This window comes from Trichosurus vulpecula, chromosome 3, assembly GCF_011100635.1.
Source record: "Trichosurus vulpecula isolate mTriVul1 chromosome 3, mTriVul1.pri, whole genome shotgun sequence".
In the NCBI taxonomy this organism is placed as follows: domain Eukaryota; kingdom Metazoa; phylum Chordata; class Mammalia; order Diprotodontia; family Phalangeridae; genus Trichosurus; species Trichosurus vulpecula.
Genome location: NC_050575.1, coordinates 349,576,829 through 349,595,943, shown reverse-complemented (window position 1 = coordinate 349,595,943; position 19,115 = coordinate 349,576,829). Strand labels below are relative to the sequence as shown.

Genomic DNA, 19,115 nt, shown 5'->3' with positions numbered 1-19,115 from the left:
CCTGGCAAATATACTGGATGGATTTGCCATTTCCTTCTCCATTTTACAGATGAGTGTATTGGCAATCAAAATGCAACCAAGTGCCCTTGAAGAGTTTGGCCTTTATTTCCTTGATTAAATTAGGAGTCCTTGATGACCTCCTTGCCTCAAGGGAAAGCCTAGTTTACATGGGTTTGAGTGACATGTTTGTGACATCAGAGGCTTTTAGACCATGTGGGTTTAAGTTGCGTCTTTGTGACGATTTTAGGTCACATGGGTGAGTTGCATGTGTGATTCACCCTTGACCCTGAAAAAGATATAAAACCAGGGGTTGGCTTTCTCTTTTTCGGAGCTCTGACCCATAGCAGTGGTGGTGCGAGTGACTCTGGACCAGCTGTTGTTATGAGCTCCTGGGCTGAACTCAGATGTTGGTAACTATGAATTGTATTTGGTCTGTCTATTGATATTTGTAATTTGTTTGTATTTGCTCTGAAGTTCAGGGTGCTGGCTTTTTCCCCTGAACTAAGTGAATCATATTTGTATGCTGAATTAAAGTAAGCTTGTTAATGCCTCAACATTGCTTTCCTTAGTAAAGCAGATCAAAAGAACCTGGGCTTGCAGCATTCTGTGAGCCAGTTATTTGTTGGTTTTACACCCCCACAGCAGCTGCTAGCCGAATTGTTACAACAATGAGGAAACTGAGGCAAACAAGGTTAAGCGACTTGCCCCGGGGTCACACAACCAGTAAGTATCTGAGTCAGGATTTGAACTCAGGTCTTCCTGACTACAGGCCTGATGCTCTATCCACTGTGCCACTTGGTTGCCTGCCTGGCACATAGTAAGTCCCTAACAAATGTTTGTTACCTAACTGCCAATGTACAAAACAAATACGCTTGTATTATTTGAGTATCATTCCTTACCCCAATCTTGGAGGTTTGATTAGAAGTTAAGAATCATAGCACAATAAGTACGGAACTTGCTACCTGCAAATAGATTTACTTTTGCTTGTCTCTCATGTCACATGTCAGTAATTCAAGAGGCATTCTGACAGCCATGCTGATTAAGATGTCAGTAGAATAGATATTTTAGTATTTTAGGAACACAGATAATTTGTCAAAACCTCAGGAATGAACCCAAGGCAAGTACTGCAAATTGGAGTAGAGGCAATTCCCATCCTATGCAAAGGTTGTATCCTAAAAGATCCCTCCCAAAATCGTTGTTTAGAAACTGACATTCATTGTCCCATGAAAACCAGGGAATAAAGGATAGCGAGATTCCCAAGACAGTTTACAAAGGTTTATCTCACCCACCATGCAGCCAAATGCTAATATTAATAGGACTAGCCTGGGTTGTGGGTCCTGGGAGCAGGTGACCATACTGTATAGGAAGGAGGGAAAGGACAAGAAGTTTCTTCCACATTTCCTGGATTCAGGGCCAGGCACTGAAAACAAATGTGAATTTTTTTGTCTTTGGCATCCTCCCACCTACCTTTCTACGTTCCTCTCTTCCCTACCCCCCTCCAGGGCCCTCCTGCTGTCCTAAGTCCCCAACTACAGCTCCCATCCAGACCTGTCCAGCCTCCCTTCCAAAATGACTTTACCTCCCCTCTGATTACAACTACAATTCTCTCAGTACAGATTATCCCAGCTTGGTATTAAGAGAGAAGGAATCTGATAGAACTTCAGAAATCCTTTGTCTGATCATTATCTTTTATTATTCCATTTTTCTTTATGCCTCACAACTACCAGTTCTGTTCTTTGTCCTGACTGTGATTCCACTCCTCAGCACTTTCCTCAGCTATTGTCCCTGCACTGGCTAGGCTCCCCTCCTTTCCTAATCTTGATTTCCTTGAGAAACCAGTTCAACTCTCAAATCCCTTTCCGCCTTGTCTTATCTCCTTTGCCTCTACTCAGTGGAGTGAAACAAGGCTGTGTGCTTGCTCCCATGCTCTTTAGCATGTTTTCCTCCATGTTGTCAAACACCTTCAATGAGGATGAACACAGCATCAAGTTCAGCTACCACACTGATGGTAAATTCTTCAACTTGAAAAGGCTACAAGCCAAGATCAAAGTGGAGGGATTGTTGGTGCATGATTTTCTGTTTGTGGGTGCTTGTGCACTCAGTGCAGCCTCTGAAGCTCAGATGCAATGAAGTAAGGATCAATTCTCTGCTGCTTGTGCTAATTTTGGCTTAACAATTAACACTAGGAAAACACAGGTGCTCCATCAGCCAGCACCACACCATCCATATATGGAAGCATTGGTTATAGCAAATGGAGAAGGTTCAAATGCTGTGGATAAGTTTGCTTACCTTGACTGTGTACTTTCCAGGGATGTACATACTGATCATGAGGTTGACGCACACATTGCCAGAGCTAGCTCAGTGTTTGGGAGGCTCTGAAGGAAAGTATGAGAGAGAAGAGGTATTAGACTGACTACCAAACTGAAGGTCTACAGAGCTGTGGGTTGACCTCATGGTTGTATGCCTGTGAAATCTGGACAGTATACCAGCACCATGCCAGGAAACTGAATCGCTTCCTTTTAAATTGTCTTAGGAAGATTCTGAAGATCACCTGGCAGGATAAGGTACCATGCACTGAGGTCCTTACTCGAACTAAATTGCCAAGCATTCAAACTCTGCTTCAGAGTGTAACTCCGATGGGTTGACCACATTATTTGAATGCAAAACGCACAATTGCCAAAAAGACTATTTTATGGAGAACTCACACCAGCAAGCATTCACATGGTTTCAACAATTCAGCTAGCAGCTGCTGTGGGGGTGTAAAACCAACAACAACACTGCAAGCTCAGGTTCCTTTGATCTGCTTTACTAAGGAAAGCAATGTTAAGGGGTTAACAAACTTACTTTAATTCAGCACACAAATACCATTCACTTAGTTCAGGGGGAAAAGCCAGCACCCTGAACTTCAGAGCAAATACAAACAAATTACAAACATCGTCAGACAGACCAAATACAATTCATAGCTACCAACATCTAAGTTCAGCCCAGGAGCTCATAAGAAGGGCTGGCCCAGAGTCACACATGCCACCACGGCTGTGGGTCAGAGCTCCGAAAAAGAGAAAGCCAACCCCTGGTTTTATATCTTTTTCAGGGTCGAGGGTGAGTCACACATGTGACTCACCCATGTGACCTAAAATCGTCACGTGGTCTAAAAGCCTCTGATGTCACAAACATGTCACTCAAACCCATGTAAACTAGGCTTTCCCTTGAGGCAAGGAGGTCATCAAGGACTCCTAATTTAATCAAGGAAATAAAGGCCAAACTCTTCCAGGGCACTTGGTTGAACTAAGTGCTAAGAGCCCATTTTGATTGCCAACACAGGTGGTCAGAAGAAGTGATACAGGGACACTCAAGATCCCTCTGAAGAACTTTGGAATTGATTGTGTGACATGGGAGACACTGGCACAGGACTGCCCAGCATGGCATGGCCACATCAGAGAAGGTGCTGTGCTCTACAAGCAAAGCAGAATTGAAGTAGCTCAAAAGAAATTCTAGATGCACAAATTTAGAGGACGCACCCCAAATGTTCACATGGACTATTTGTGCCTGACCCATGGTAGAGCATTCTGAGTTTGTATTGGTGTGATCAGCCACAGTGGGATGTGTTGTAACTTGCCTCTATCATTTTGGTCCTCTTTGAGAATAAAGGACAACAACCAACCAGCTTCTTGCTACTGAATACAAATGGGGGAAATATAGGAACCACTCTGATTGGGGTCTCTACAAATTTATCACCTAACCTTATCTGGACCCTCCCTGTAGCAAAGCAACCCTTCTACTCCTCCTTAATTGATTCTCTATCCCTCTGACCATTGGACCTGTTCCATATGTTTACATCAACCTTCCCACAGCACTTGCTTCCCTCCACCCTCTTAGTGGAGGACCTCATACTTCACTGAAAAAATGGAGGCCATTAATGGAGAACTCCCTCTTCCCCGCTCCTCATCTCACATCCCTCCAACACTATTCTCCATTCTTTCCTCCTTTACTCTAGTTTCTTATGATAAAATGGCCAATCTCCTTGCCAACGCCAACCCGTCTCTCAATGTACCTTTGATCCCAATCTCCTTCTCATCTCTGCCTCCTAGCTTCCCTGGTTTCCTCCTAGTTTCAGCAAAAGTCCCATCTTTTGTTCTCCTAGTTCTGCTCCTTTCACTCTGTATCAGTTCACAGAGTTCTTTCCAGGTTTCTCTAAAACTATTCCTTTAATCATTTCTTAATAACAGCTAGCATTTATATAAGCACTTTAAGGTTTTGCAAAGTACTTCACACAAGCTGTCTTATCTGATCCTTACACAACCCTGTAATGGACACGTGATTATTATCTCCATTTTACAGAAGGCAAAACTGAGTCCCAGAGAAGTTAAGTGATTTTCCCAGGGTCATGTAGCTAGGACTCAGGTCTTCTTGATTGGGGTTCTATCCACAAGGCCAGCTAGCTGCCTAATAATATTCCATTACATTTATATGCCACACTTGGTTCAGTCATTCCCCAGTTGATGGTCACTTCTTTAGTTTCCAGTTCTTTGACACTACAAAAAGACTTGCTAGAATTATTTTGGTGCACATGGGTCCTTTTCCTTTCTCTTTGATCTCTTTTGGTGATGGCTTACTAAGGATCTCGCTGGAGCAGTTTAGAAACTTTGTGGGCATGGCTCCAAGCTGTTTTCCAGAATCCAGCCCCTTCATTTCAAAAATTGATACAATCAGAGCTCAGGGAGAGGAGAAGACACGGTAAATAGCAGAGCTGAAATTTGAATGCATCCAATTTCAATCCTAGGGCTCCTCCTCCACTCTTCTACCCAGGTTTACTGCTGCTAATGACTTACTATACGGCCAGCATCCTGACTGTTCTGATTCAGCCTGTCAAAAGGAATATCTGTCAGAAAGAGGGTTTCCCTACCATGTGCTTCCTGCCATGGGGAGGGCTAACATTAGGCTCCGCGAGCAGCTAACTTGAAAAAAGACCTCCTCAATAATGAAGTTAATGATATGCAGAAAGCTTTTGGCTCCCACTTGTATACATCAATCCCTTTAGCCCTTGAATGGAGAACCATACAATCTTACTAGGTACCTTATCCAATATTTGCTCCTTCCCTCTTGCCTCTTCACCAGCCCAGAAAGGCCCACTAACTTGTAATTTATTTCCTACAAATCCAGGAAAGTGTGTTCTTCGCTGAAAATGACAACAGTCTGTACTTCACATACAGTGGGCAGTCCAACACCCTGGAGATCAGGGACCTCAACTACCAGGTAAGAGTACAAGTAAATACTTTTACATAATACTTTATGACCCTGTCTGATGGTCTGGCCATTCCCTGGTTGAAAGTTCAACAAAAGAAACAAGAGTGTAAAACTCCGTGGGTGGGGCCTCTTCTCTGAGGATGGGGAAACAGTACACTCCTTGAGAACTATTCCTAGGTGATGCAGTGGATAGAAAATTGGAATTAGAATCGGGAAGACCTGAGGTGAAATTATGGCACAGACATTTATTAGCTGCGGCAAGGCACGAGGATAACAGCAGCACCTGCTTCCCAGGGTTGTTGTGTGGACCAAAAGAAAAAACAGAAATAACATATGTAAATTACTTTAGCTATTAGCTAAATAAATGAAAGTTAATAGCTAGCTATTATTATTAATATCAAATAGGATAACATGTAAAGCGTTCTGTACATGCTAGCTAATAGCAAATGAGATAAGATTAAAGCGGCTGTAAAAATCTGAACGCACCATGTAAATATTAGCTATGTTATTATTGCTATCACTATTATCATGGATTTCTCTTTCTAAGGAAGCCATCCCTTACATTTCCTCCACTATGAATGTTCCTTAGCAACCTCACCTAGAGGTTGCAACGCCCAAAGGCAGAAGGAGGCTAAGGGTTTTCAGGGAGGAAAGCATCAAATATTATTATTATTCAGCAAAGACAAAGCAAGGTTTGCTCGTGAAAATGAAAAATCACCCTTTTTTGCATTTGCAAAATTCACAGGTCCCCTTACTCAGGACTGAAGACCTCTTCTTTCCCTCTTCCTCTGATTATCGCTAGGCAGGGAGTGAATGGGAGTCCAGCCTGGGGAAGGATGTACCTGGGACCTCCCACTTGGCTGCCTGGGTGGGATGGGCCAAGAGACACAAATAAGCTGGACCATGGTGTGTATCATCTAGAAAGATGATACACAGACTTGTCTGGGGATTCCAGTTTATTTCAGCTTTTCTGTGGTTAATGCTCTTCCCAGTCTCATAATCCTTTGGTTTGCAGATTGGGGTGTTTTTGCTCTCTTGGTCTGGATCTGAGATTTCGTGGAGGTGGGGAGCTCCCCAAGGAAGAAACTCCCATTAAAGACGCACATCAGCAACTGCTCCACAATTTTTCATCTTAGAGGAGGGATTCTTAACCTTTTCTGGTCATGGTCCTCTTTGGTGACAATCCAGTGAAGTCTAGGGGCCCTTTTTCAGAAGAATGTTTTTCAATGCATAAAATAAAACCCCACCACTACATGGCCAGACCTATAACTGCTCCAGCTGGGACCAGACCACTTCAGACCCTCATTTTGCTTCCTCATGACATCAACTGATCAAAATCCTTCTTCCCCCTTATCCCCAAACCCTTCTCATAACCTGACGGGGTGTCCACCCTGGCTGACTTCCATTCTGTCTACAGACCTCTGTTCCTATAGAATGGCTCCCTCTAACACTCTGGATACTGTTTCATTCCTTGTACCCCAGGCTCTAGTGCAATGGCCCTGGACTACTAGCACATAGTAGGTGCTTAATAAAAACTTGTTGGCTGATCAATTGTTTCACCAAATATGGTAGTGTTATAGGCTGTAATAACAACCTGCTTGCAGCTACCTCACATTCTGGGTTCAGCTGTGTCTGATCTACAGCTGCTGTTTATTCCTTTACATATAGCAGACTTGTTGTTCTTTAAGTCTATTTTGTATGGGCAGCACTAGGGTTTAAGTTTTGTTGTTGTTCAGTTGTGTCTGATTCTTTGTGACCCTATTCGGGGTTTTGTTGGCAAAGATACTGGAGTGGTTGCCATTTCCTTCTCCAGCGCATTTTACAGATAAGGAAACTGAGGCAAACAGGGTTAAGTGACTTGCATAGAATCACACAGCCAATAAGTGTCTGAGGTTCTGGCCCTCTGAACTCAGATCTTCCTGACTCCAGGTCAGGTATTCTATCCACTGCACCACCGAGCTGCTGTAGGCTTCAAATGTTCATGGTCACCTGAGGTCAAGAGAGGGGAGGAAAGAAAATATGACAAAATGTAGCCAGGCAGCTAAGAGCATGAAAGGTACTGTCAAACAAGATTTTAAAGACAATTCAGTTTGAAGGGCAGAGACCATGGACCTCAAGACACAAGGCCCAGTGGGGGAAGAGACCCTGAGATACTGCATGGCCAAGGGGAGACAGAGACAACAGGACATTCAGAATGGCTGCTGGAGAACATGTTATCGGAGGAGCGAGTATAGCAGGGCTCAGCTAGGGAGAAGCTAGCACACCAGACACTATTACCTTATTATAGCTCGTTATTCTTGCTAACTAGGTACTAAGCTCTGTTATTTCTGTCTGTTGCTCATCTCTCTAAATTTTGGCTCCTCTAATTTGTGTCAGTACTCCAGTCACCCTACCCTATTGTGGTTCTGGGCAGTTGGACAGCGGCCATTGAGATGGATCTCAAATGAGTCTGTGATATACTCCTCCACATTATACTGAGCATCGTTTAAGAGTGTCCTCCATCCTTCCCTTCTCTCAGGTCAATGGGGACTCCCAGATGCCATGGTATAAGCAACTTACCGAGTTCAAAATGCCTGGTATGTGGAACCAAGGCCAGGATTCCCCTGTGCCTGTGATCCAGAATCTGAATCTGAAAGTCAGGAGTGGGCAGATGCTGGCTATCATGGAGAGCTCAGGTATGCAACTCTTCCCAACAGGAAGAGGACAACAGTGTGAATGCCACTTCTACTCAGGACCCAGAATGAAAAAGAACATGACTCTTCCTAGATGTCTATCCCAGAACCTACAGCAGCAGGCGCTCATTCAAGATGGCTCTACTAGCCTCAGGAAACGATCCTGGCACCATACAAAGACATCATAAGTACTTACTGGGAACAGACCCATTATCCTAACGCTCCTCCCACCACAGATGAGTTTAACACCCTTTCTTCATACTATTGTTGCTGGGTCATTTTTTTTCAGTCATGTCCAACTCTTCCTGACCCCATTTGGGTTTTTCTTGGCAAGATCCAAGATTGGTTTGCCATTTCCTTCTCCAGCTCATTTCACAGATGAGGAAACTGAGGCAGACAGGGTTAAGTGGCTTGCCCAGGGTCACACAGCTGGGAGGTATCTAAGGCCAGATTTGAACCCAGGTCTTCCTCACTTCTAGGCAGGCGCTCTATCCACTGCAGGCCTTCAAGTTCATTAGGGTAAGATAAAGTCTTACTAATAATAAGAATAATTCACATTAATATGTGCTTTCCTAACAATGAGTCAGTGAGGTTGCTAGCACAAGGATGGCAAAATAGAAAGAGTTTTAACTTTGGAATCAGAAGACCTGAGTTCAAATCCTGGCTCTGACATTTAATACCTATATGACCATGGAGAAGTTGCTTCATCTTGTCCCGGGCTCCAGGGTCCTCATCTGTAAAATGAGGGGGACAGGAGAGTATTAGATGAGATGGCCTTTCATGTCCCTTCCACCTCTCCATCTAGGAACTTAAAAATGAAACTTTGTCTCACAGGAGCAAAGCCCCCAGGCATAAGGCATTTTTCAAAGTACAATAGTTGTTAATCTTTTATGTCTGCTGCCAAAATTTCCTTTTATATCACAGTATTATTCTAGTTTAACCCACCACTTTATCAATTATACTCTAATTTGGTCACTCTGGGGCAGTGGCTGGAAAGAGGTTCCCCAACTTATCTGGCCTACCTCACCCTTTAGAAAAAATTTACTCAGCTCCAAGCTGGAAATCTACTTTCTTTAACCCTTTAGTGGGGTTTTGTTTTTTTGTTTTTGGAAATTTGCATCATTTCAAAAAATATATAATTTTTCTAAATGACACATCTTAAATTTAATAATTTATTGTAAATTTGTAGATTTTTTTCCTGCATTGAAATTTTGATGACACAATAGTATGTCATGTAACTGTATAGTATTGTATTGTAAACAAGTCATTACACTCACATATTTCTGACAATGCATGCTGGACTTCCTGACAATGCACAACATGCTCACCTGCCAACACTTGCTTGTTAAGACCAGTCAGTGGACTTGACTACTGATCAGTTATAAGTTGCATCTATTTTGTGTGTTTATTTGGAAAATAATGTAATCACTATGACTTTAACTCTGTTACACAACAGATGAAACACAAATGATTTTTCAAATTTTCTTTCCTTATGCTTCCACTGTCCCCTTATTTTTATTCAATGCCCCTCAATTGCACCCAAGGCTACTACTGCCCCCCTGGATCATTCCAGCATTCCCCAGGGGGAGGTATCACCCACTTTGGCAACCTACATGTGTAGGTGGATACCTGCATGTTCTGAAATTAGAATCAGAGTTTCTACCTTTGAGAAAGGCATAAATTGAGATAAGTTTATTTTTTAATAATAATGCATGCAGCCCACAGCACTCCTAAGGGTAGCCTGAACCAGATTAAAATGTAGTTGGGAAACACTTAACAAACTAAATGAAAATACATTAAAACATAGATAATAGTACATTTTAAAACTAAGTAAACAGGCAACAGGCAGAGCTTCTTACGTAAGGTTTCACAGCCTCTGTTTCCATTTAACACCACTGTTCTAGATAATCCTTGTCACTGGGGACCAAACAGAAGGTCATCTGAGCAAGGATAGGGCTTAGGAAGGAGTCAGAGCACACATTCAGGTTCATGTGGGGGGAACCCAGCCCAGCTCCCCCATGGCCCCTGCTACACATGCATTATCTTTCTTGAACCTCACAACAACTCCATCAGATTGATACCAAAGACATTTTCATCCCCATTTTACAAATGAGGAAACTGAGGCCCACCAAAGTTATGCAACCTAACCTACAGTCACACAGCTAATAATTTTCACAGATAGGATTTGAAACCAGGTCTTCCTGACTCCAAGGCTAGTCCTCTCTCCACTATATCACACTGCCTCCCTCAAGGCAGCTAGGGAGGTTCCGTGGCTAGCATGCTTAACTTGGAGCTGTGAAGCTCTGAGTTTTAATCCTGCCTCATGCACTTACTAGTTGTGTGATCCTGGGCAAGACACTTCACTCAGTTCCCTCAGCTGTAAAAAACAGTAGCACCTTCCTCACAGAGTCAAGAATCCCATTGTATGGGGAATTCACACAGGGCAAGAAGAAGCAGTACAAGGACACTATCAAGGTCTCTCTTGAGAACTTTGGAATTGATTGTGTGACATGGGAGACATTGGCACAGAACCACTCAGCGTGGTGCGCCCACATCAGAGAAGGTGCTGTGCTCCATGAGCAAAGCAGAATTGAAATAGCTCAAAGGAAACGCAGGATGAGCAAGTTTGGAGTATCCACCCCAAATGTTCACACCGATTATTTGTGCCTGATCTGTGGCAGAGCATTCCAAGCTCCTATTGGTCTGATCAGCCACAGTCACACGAGCGTTGTAACTTGACTGTAGCATGCTGATGTCATTTGGTTCCTCTTTGAGAATGAAGGACAACCACTACCACTACCACTTCACAGAGTAGTTGTAAGAATCAAATGAGACAACATAAGCTTTATAAACCTAAAAATCCCAAGTGTTTTAAGCCCACCTGTTTGCTGAAGCTGACTGTGGTTTGGTCACCTTTTAAAATTCAGTTCTGTACTCCTAAAAGAAGCCTGGGTCAAGATGCTCTAAATTAAAGAAGGAGGCATGATTGACCATGTGAGGAAAATGTTTGGGGGTCACTAATCACATAGCCTGCAGTGAGTGAACAAGACACCCACAAAGAGCAAGCATTTTTGAGACATATGTTGGAACTTTCCCCTGGTTTAAAAAGCACTTTAAGAAGAAAATGAGTCTATACCCCGAAGGAATAAGCAGTAATGAAATCAAAGTTGTTGTACCTGGGGGGACATCACAGATAAAAGTAGCCATTCCGATGGAATCACACACGATTGTTTGTTGAGAGGACAAACCAGGCTGAATGCCATTCAGCAAACTGGTCTTAAGCACTTTTTAAGAGCTCATGATACACCTTATCAAACAGTTTTGTGAAGTGGATCCAAATTGCCCCTTTACTTCCTTTTATCAATGGCAATGAATATGGCATTGGAGAATGGATGGCTTTAACTGGACAGCAAATGACAGCTTCCTTTAGTTACATGTTTTAATTTTTTTTTTTAAGCACAAAAGGGAAGGTCAGAACATACCTTTCTACAGAGCGGTAGTTTAAAAATAATTTCTAAACTTATTATTTCTTTTTATTTTACTCCTCCAAACAAGCTCCAGTTTTGCATTTTTAAAAGACATCCTATTAACGTTCCTAATTAGTCATTCCCATAAAACTAGCTTCTGAACCAAATACAATTTGAATGATGAGACGTTTGCTGGCAAGTCAGGGAGCCAAAAATAGTTTAGCTTAACAGTGCGATTAACTCCCGCCCTTCCCAGAAGAAGAGGAAGTGGGGTTGGGAGGCTGAGCATCTTTCTGGCAAGCAAAAGTAAAGCCATTTAAAGGATGGTCCCTGGAGTCTTGCCTCGGTGAGAATCCACCCGAAGTCATTTTTGCCCCTGGCGTTGTCAAGCCCTGAAGCTTCAAGCGGAGGCCATAAGAAAATCCCAAGTTCAGGGCTGATCTTGAGGGCTGGCCTGTGTGTCTAGGCTAGACAGCAGTTAAGGACAGCAGCGTGAGTTTCCTAGAGTGCAGAGGTTGGGGAACCTGCGGCCTCGAGGCCACCTGTGGCCCTCTAGGTCTTCAAGTGCGGCCCTTGACAATCAAACTCTAGCGGGTTTCCTCTAATGCAGCTGTGGCAAGAGTAGGCATTCGACCAGACTGGAACGAGGAATCGCAGCACGTGATGTAAATTCATTTGGGGATTCGGGTCGGGGAGGGGAAGCGGAGGCAGGGCGAGGCAAAGCAAGACACAAGGCAGTCTGATCACCTTGGAGTTGGGAAGTTAGAGGTGCGATCTTCCTCCCTCCGGGAGGGTGGGAAGGGAAGGTGGGCCTTGGGAGTGAATGCCATAGCCACGTGACCATGGGGGCAGCAGTCCGAGGTGCAAACTGGCAGAAGATGAAGTGAGTGGAGGTGCTGGGCTGGTGGTCACTGCATGCAGGGAGGAAACGAGACCCGCGCCACATGGGTGCCCTGGGATAAAGCCCCATTTGCCCCGGGTTAGTCCCAGCTTCGCACATGATGGAGTCCTGGGGTATCTCGAGAAGAGGCAAAGGATGACAGCCACTTCCCAGAGCTCCTGCTAAGCGGGACCAGAACTGGACCTCCCCGACGGAAGAAATCTCTCTTGCCTTGCTAGGTTATGGAAAATCCTTCCTGCTGGATGTGATTACCTGCAGAGAACATGGAGGCAAAATTAAGTCGGGCCAGATTCTAATTAACGGTCAGTCCAGCACGCCCCAGCTGGTGAAGAAGTGCATTGCCCACGTGCGGCAGCATGACAACCTTCTGCCCAACCTGACAGTCTGGGAGACCTTATTATTTGTCGCGAAGCTCCGACTGTCAAGAAACATCTCAGACGCCCAGCGCAAAAAAAGGGTGCGTAACTGTAGCTCGTTGGCAAAAGAGGAATTTCACAGAATCATGAAAATAATCATGTGCTTTGGGGCCAGGCAAGATGGTGCAGTGGTTAGAGGCCAGGCTTCAGGATCAGGCAGATCTGAGTTCAAATCCTGCATCTGATGCTTGCTAGCTGTGTGATAATAGGAAAGTCACTTTCCCAGCCTCAGACAAATCTTAGACTTTTTTTAAAAAACTAAGTTGCCAACGGGCTGGTCTGTCTTGGCCGACAGGGAGTGGATGAGTGGTGAGCTTCCACAGTGATGAAGCCACAGAACCTATGTTGAGGGTGAGGGCAAGAATAACTGGAATGAATCTTCCCTCACCATTTTCCTACACTACTCGTCTCATGAGGGTGTGAAGGCAATTTTAAGGTTACTTATCTTAACTTTCAGCAGCTAGGTGGTGAAGTGGATAGAAGGCCTCTCCTAAAGTCAGGAAGGGTTTAAATGCGGCCTCAGATACTTACTGGCTGTGTGGCCCTGGGCAAGTCACTTAAGCCTGCTGGCCAAAGTTTCTCCATCTGTAAAATAAGCTGAAGAAGAGAATAGCAAACCACTCCAGCATCTTTGCCAAGAAAACCCCTAATGAGGTTATGGAGAGACAATAGCCTGGGGCAGGGGGATCATGTGAAGGGGGAAAAGAACAAAGTAAAAAGTACACATCAGAGAACAAAAGAAAACTTACGAGGAAGCAAAGATGGACAGCTTTCAACACAATATGTAGTATTTATTACATAGGCTTTCTTGAAATGGAAATTTATTGCTGTGTATTTTGAATCCTCTCTTACATTCTGCTGGGCACATGGCGATGCTTTTTTTTTTCTTTTCTTATTGTGATTTAAATTTTTGTATTTAAGTCTGAAAGAAAAATTTTGTACTTAAATTTCAGTATATAAGTCTATAGTGTTTCTTTTTCTTATTGTGTATTTAAGTTTTAATATTTAAGTTTAAAATAAATTTTTTCAAAAAGGATTCCCCAAATCATGGAGTGATCTAGTTAGATCTATGCTTTAAGAAATCTCTTTGGCAGCTTGATTGGAGGATGAACTAGAATGGGGAAAGAGGCAAAGAGACCAATTAGAGGCTCTTGCAGGTGATCCAGGTGAAAGGCAATGAGGGGCTGCCCCAGGGTAAGTGGAGAAAAAGGGACAAAGGTGTGGGAGACATGGTGAAGGTGGGAACTCTTTGGATGTATATGTGCTACTGATATTATGGGACTGGGGGAATTACAAGGATATTGAAGGAAGAAACGATGCCTTAGAATAATGTCCCAAAAGCAAGAAATTAGTGACTTCACTGCTTGCTTCTTCTCAGGTAGAAGAGGTGATAGCTGAGCTGCGGCTGCGGCAGTGTGCGAACACACAAGTGGGGAATGAGTACGTGAGAGGAGTGTCCGGTGGTGAGAGGAGACGAGTCAGCATTGGGGTGCAGCTACTGTGGAATCCTGGTGAGGAGGCCATGGTGGTTCATGTGGCCCTGTGTGTGAGGAAAAACATCTCTCCACTCATGGAAGCTCCCTGCATCTTTGACAAATCTTTGATCTAGAGGCAGCGGATAGAGTGCTAGACTTGGAGTTAGGGGGAGACTCGAATTCAAATGCAGCCTCAGGCACTTACTAGCTGTGAGATCCTGGGCAAGTCACTTAAGCTCTATCTGTTTCTTCTTCATCTTTATTTTTTTTTTATTTTTTTATTTTTTTTTTTATTTTTAGTTTACCACACCCGGTTCTACATAGTTTTGAGTTCCAGTTTTTCTCCCCTCCCTCCCCCCTCCCTCCCCAAGACGGCATGAAGTCTCATATAACTGTCATGTATAACTTCGCATTGAATTAATTTATGCTCTAGTCAAGTCGTGGAGAAGAATTTTGACCAATGGAATGAATCATGAGAAAGAAGAAACAGAACCAAAAAAAACAAAAACAAAAAAAAAACCCCAAAAACAAAAACAAAAGAGAAGCAGAAAAGGCGAGCATGTAGTGTGCCTCAGTCTGTATTCAAACTTCGCAGTTCTTTCTCTGAATGAAGATAGCATTCTCCATCGTGAGTCCCCTGGAGTTGTCCTTGCCCCTTTAGGTTGCTGAGAGAAGCGCAGTATGTCAGGGTTGGTCCTCACGGAATCCACATATCTGTGGCTGTGCACAACGTTCTCCTGGCTCTGCTCCGCTCACTCAGCATTCTTCATCTTTATAATGCTTTGCTTCCCTGGGCTGTTGTGAGGATCACATATGTAAAGCCAAAATGTTACAAAAGGCTTTGAAAAAACCAGAAAATGTATTGCTGGATGAATAAAGCTACATAAGCTTTTTCCCTTCCCTCCCTGAACCACCTGTGAGGTTCCATAGAATAATTTACTCAGTTTGGGTCCTGAATATCTTGCTTTCAAGCAATATTAAATTCTCTTGATTCATTTTAGAATTGGGCCCTTGTAGATATTTCTTCGTCCATTAATCCAGTAATTCATTCACTCATTAAACAAACATTGGCTAACCACATGCTATGTATAAGACCCTTTGGAGGATATAGGAAGAATAAGGCATAGTCTTTTCCCTCCTGGAGTTTACAATTTAATAAGAGTTACACACATGTGCACATATCAACACACATGTATGCACATATATTCTATACCATGCATGTGTGTGTATGTGTGTGCACATATGTGCGTGCTTACGTGTATACTCTTTCTTATTCGATCGTAAGCTCCATGAGGGAAAGGACCACACCTTATTCTTAATAATATGTGTGTATACATATATGTGTATGTATGCATAAATATGTGTGTATGTGTGTATATGTATGTATGTGTTCATACACACAACACATATATACAAGATAGTAAATGTGACCTGAGAGACATGCCTGCAAAGCACTCTGGGAATTCAGACTACAGATCTGTTAGCCAGCCTTTGTCAGGCAGAGGCTTTCTCATCACCACATTTTAGGTGATAGGAACAGAGAGCCAGTAGGTAGCCCTAAAGAGCTGCAGCCCAGAAGAATGTAACAAATTCATCTCAGGAATGAGAGAATTCAGCAGACTATACAATCTCCAGTAAAGAGATGATACAGATGATAAGAGAGTTCAATAGGAAAGGTAATATGCACAGTAAAGAGCAGAAATGTGATGCCAGACAGAGAATAGCATGATCGTGTTACCAGAAAACACTGATAACTCTACCATGTCACAAGGATGAGCTATCCTGGATCTGAATTTGCCTTGATCGGGTGTAGTCAGGGGTATATACAGACCCACATGAAATAATGAGTACAAAGTACTTTGCAAACCTAAAAGCATTATGTAAATGCCAAGTATCATCATCATCATCATTACTGTTATTTTTCTTAAGCACTTTGCAACCCTTAAAGCACTATATAAATTCAGGCATGGTTGTCATTACCAACTAGACAGAGGATACATTAGTTGAAAACAAGTGACAATAAAATAGCAAAGCAAATAAAGTGACATAAAAAGGCCAGGCATACAGGAGGTATCTCCCTCAAGCTAACACATCACCAATGGAGGGGACACACACACACACACACACACACACACACACACACACACACACATTCAACCAGGGCACATTATAGAGGGCACACAAGTAGGGGATACATGCAGGGGTGTGCTGGAGCCAGCTCTTACTGGCTTTTGAGTGTTTTGGGTTTTTTTTAGTGGATTTTCAGTATGAGCATTTATACTTCAGAAATCAGCAATCATTACAAATCAGGGTTTGAGTTATTGTTTTGCTGATTGTCTAGACTTAAGAAAGTATTAATAATGAAGATTAAACTTAAAAATGTGTGGGTATTTACATTTTCCCCCCAGAGAATTCTTGTTAAACAATTACCAGCATAGCCCTGTATTGCTCTATAAACATGGCTTGAGCTGAGCAGGAATGTAGTAGAAGGTTCAAAGAGTGAAGTCATCACCAGAGTGGAGGCCAGGTGACTGTAAGCTAACAACAACACCTGGAATTTGTATAGTGCTTTAAGGTTCAAAAAGTACTTAAGAAGAAGCAGAAGGATAACAAGAATGATGGTTATGCTAATACTTGGCATTTACATAGTGCTTTTAGGTTTGCAATATATTCACTATTTCATGTGGGTCTCCCAATACTCCTGCATACATGTGATCGAGGCACATTCAGAGCCAGGATAGCTCATCCTTGTGACATAGTAGTTACCAATGCTCTCTGATAAGATGATCATGCTATTCTCTCTTTGGCATCACATTCCTGCTCTTTATTGTGCATTTCACCTTTCCTAATTGTATCACCTCTTTTCTGGGGATTATGCTGAGTTCTGTCATTGCTGAGCTGCATTTGTTACATCCCTCTGGGCTTCAGCTCTTTAGAGCTACCTACTGGCTCTCTGCTCCGATCACCTAAAATGTGGTGACTAGAAAGCCTCTGCCTGACAAAGGCTGGCTAGTAGATCTATAATCCATTGCCAAGGCTATGAGCCAACACATCTAAATAAAGGTAGTCAAAAAAAAAAAAAAAAGAAAGAAAGAAAAGAAAAGAAAGAAGAAGGAAAAAAAAGAAAAAGGAAAGAAAAGCCAACCAAAGGGCTGCAGGCTAAGATTAAGTCTGATCTTTTGAGTGCCAGTGTCTAGTGCTTGTTTCATGCAACTAGCTTCCCTAGATTTAGAAATTCCTTGTAACTCCTATTTAACCCCTGACAGGCATCCTGTGTATTGAAACCAATTTTGAAGACTCTGTCCCAAAATTTCCAACAAGAGCTGCCTATAAGTAAGAACAATTAAGCCCACTTGTCTCCCCAGATTTTGGCTGGAAAAATGAAGTTAAGTAAAAACAAAAGCTAAGAGAAGAAGGTAACTGTACTTTCTAGGCCCATATTCCTGCCTTTGCTATGTAGATCTGTCACTCACACCCCATCATTACCAACCAAAGCAGGGCCTTTGGCTTTTGAGCTGTATTCAGGTCAGTGCAAACCTACACTGTCTCCCTACAGAAATATACTGTGAATTTTCTTAGACTGTGTGTATCTGGGGTGGAGTGGAGGTGGGGGTGGGATTATGTATAGAGAAAGAAACTCAAATGCCTATTTATGGAGGTTACTAAATTTAGGATACATTTATCTTTAAAATAGTTTAGTAATAGTTGTGCTTGACACCAGGGGACTGGAATGGATTAGTCAAATCTTTATTGTGTGCCTAGCACTGTGCCACAACTGGTAGAATTGTTATTTGCTCTGATTTATATAGGTAGGAAGGAAGGGGAGGAATTTCTGTCTAGGAACTATTCCTCTCTAAGGTCCTGCCTAACGTAAGGATTTTAAAATCACCTTGCTGGATGTTTTCCCCTGCCTTCCTAATTTGCTTCCTTCACTCATTCTACTTTTTATTTTTTTTAATTAAGGCAAAAGGGAGAGATACAAAATAGATAAGACAAATTCTCTGGCCTCAGGGTGCTTACAATGTACAAAAATATAATGCAAAATAGAATAATACAAAATGTACATAATGGGTACAAATAAACTACAATGTGAGTTTATAAGAAAGAGAGATTTTTTTCAAGTTGGGATGAATAGGGAAGGGTTTCATGGAGGAAAAGGCATTTGAAGGACTGGTAAGCTTTTAAGAGGTTAAAATGGGGATGGGTAGGGTAAAGGTATGGAGGAAGGAAGGTCTTCTCATTTCAAGGAAAATGTTCCTAGGTCTCTGTCTCCCTTGGTTCAGTGAAGAGCAGGACCCAGGGATAGTTGCAGAAACATGGCTTATCCAAGAACTTCATATAGTTATGTTTAAATCACGGGTATTAGTGGGTCATTGTGATCTTTTTACTTGGCAGGAATCTTAATATTGGATGAGCCTACATCGGGCTTAGACAGCTTCACATCCCATAACCTTGTGAAAACTTTATCCAGATTGGCAAAAGGCAACAGATTAGTGATGATATCACTGCATCAGCCTCGCTCGGATATCTTTAAGCTGTTTGATTTGGTCCTCCTGATGACCTCTGGGACTACCATCTACTCAGGGACAGCCCGGGACATGGTGAAATATTTCACAGAGATCGGCTACCCCTGTCCAAGGTATAGCAATCCTGCAGATTTCTATGGTAAGTCAACAAAAGCCTTCGAATTAGGGTGATGTGGGTACCTCATCTGGGATGGTCAGCCAGCATTTCTTTTCCCCATCCTGACAGTGCAGTAAACAACAGCTGAGCTATTCATGAACATTTCAGCATTGAAGCACCTGACTTACAGCCTCCTGTGAGGCAGGTACTACAAATATCATGATTCCCATTTTACAGATGAGAAAGTCAATGTTTAGAAAAGTTAAATGATTTTCCCTTGGGTAACATGAACTTGGATCCAGATCTCATGTCTACAA

At 42.7% G+C, this 19,115-nt stretch overlaps 1 protein-coding gene across 1 annotated transcript in view; it reads left to right on the top strand.

The window, feature by feature from the left end:
- Positions 1-19,115, top strand: part of ABCG8 (ATP binding cassette subfamily G member 8) — a 46,029-nt gene that overhangs the window by 10,827 nt on the left and 16,087 nt on the right. The window contains exons 2-6 of the mRNA XM_036751308.1: positions 5,161-5,253; positions 7,763-7,919; positions 12,503-12,741; positions 14,079-14,211; positions 18,571-18,840. Coding sequence (XP_036607203.1) covers positions 5,161-5,253; positions 7,763-7,919; positions 12,503-12,741; positions 14,079-14,211; positions 18,571-18,840 — 892 coding nt within the window. The remainder of the gene's footprint in view (positions 1-5,160; positions 5,254-7,762; positions 7,920-12,502; positions 12,742-14,078; positions 14,212-18,570; positions 18,841-19,115) is intronic.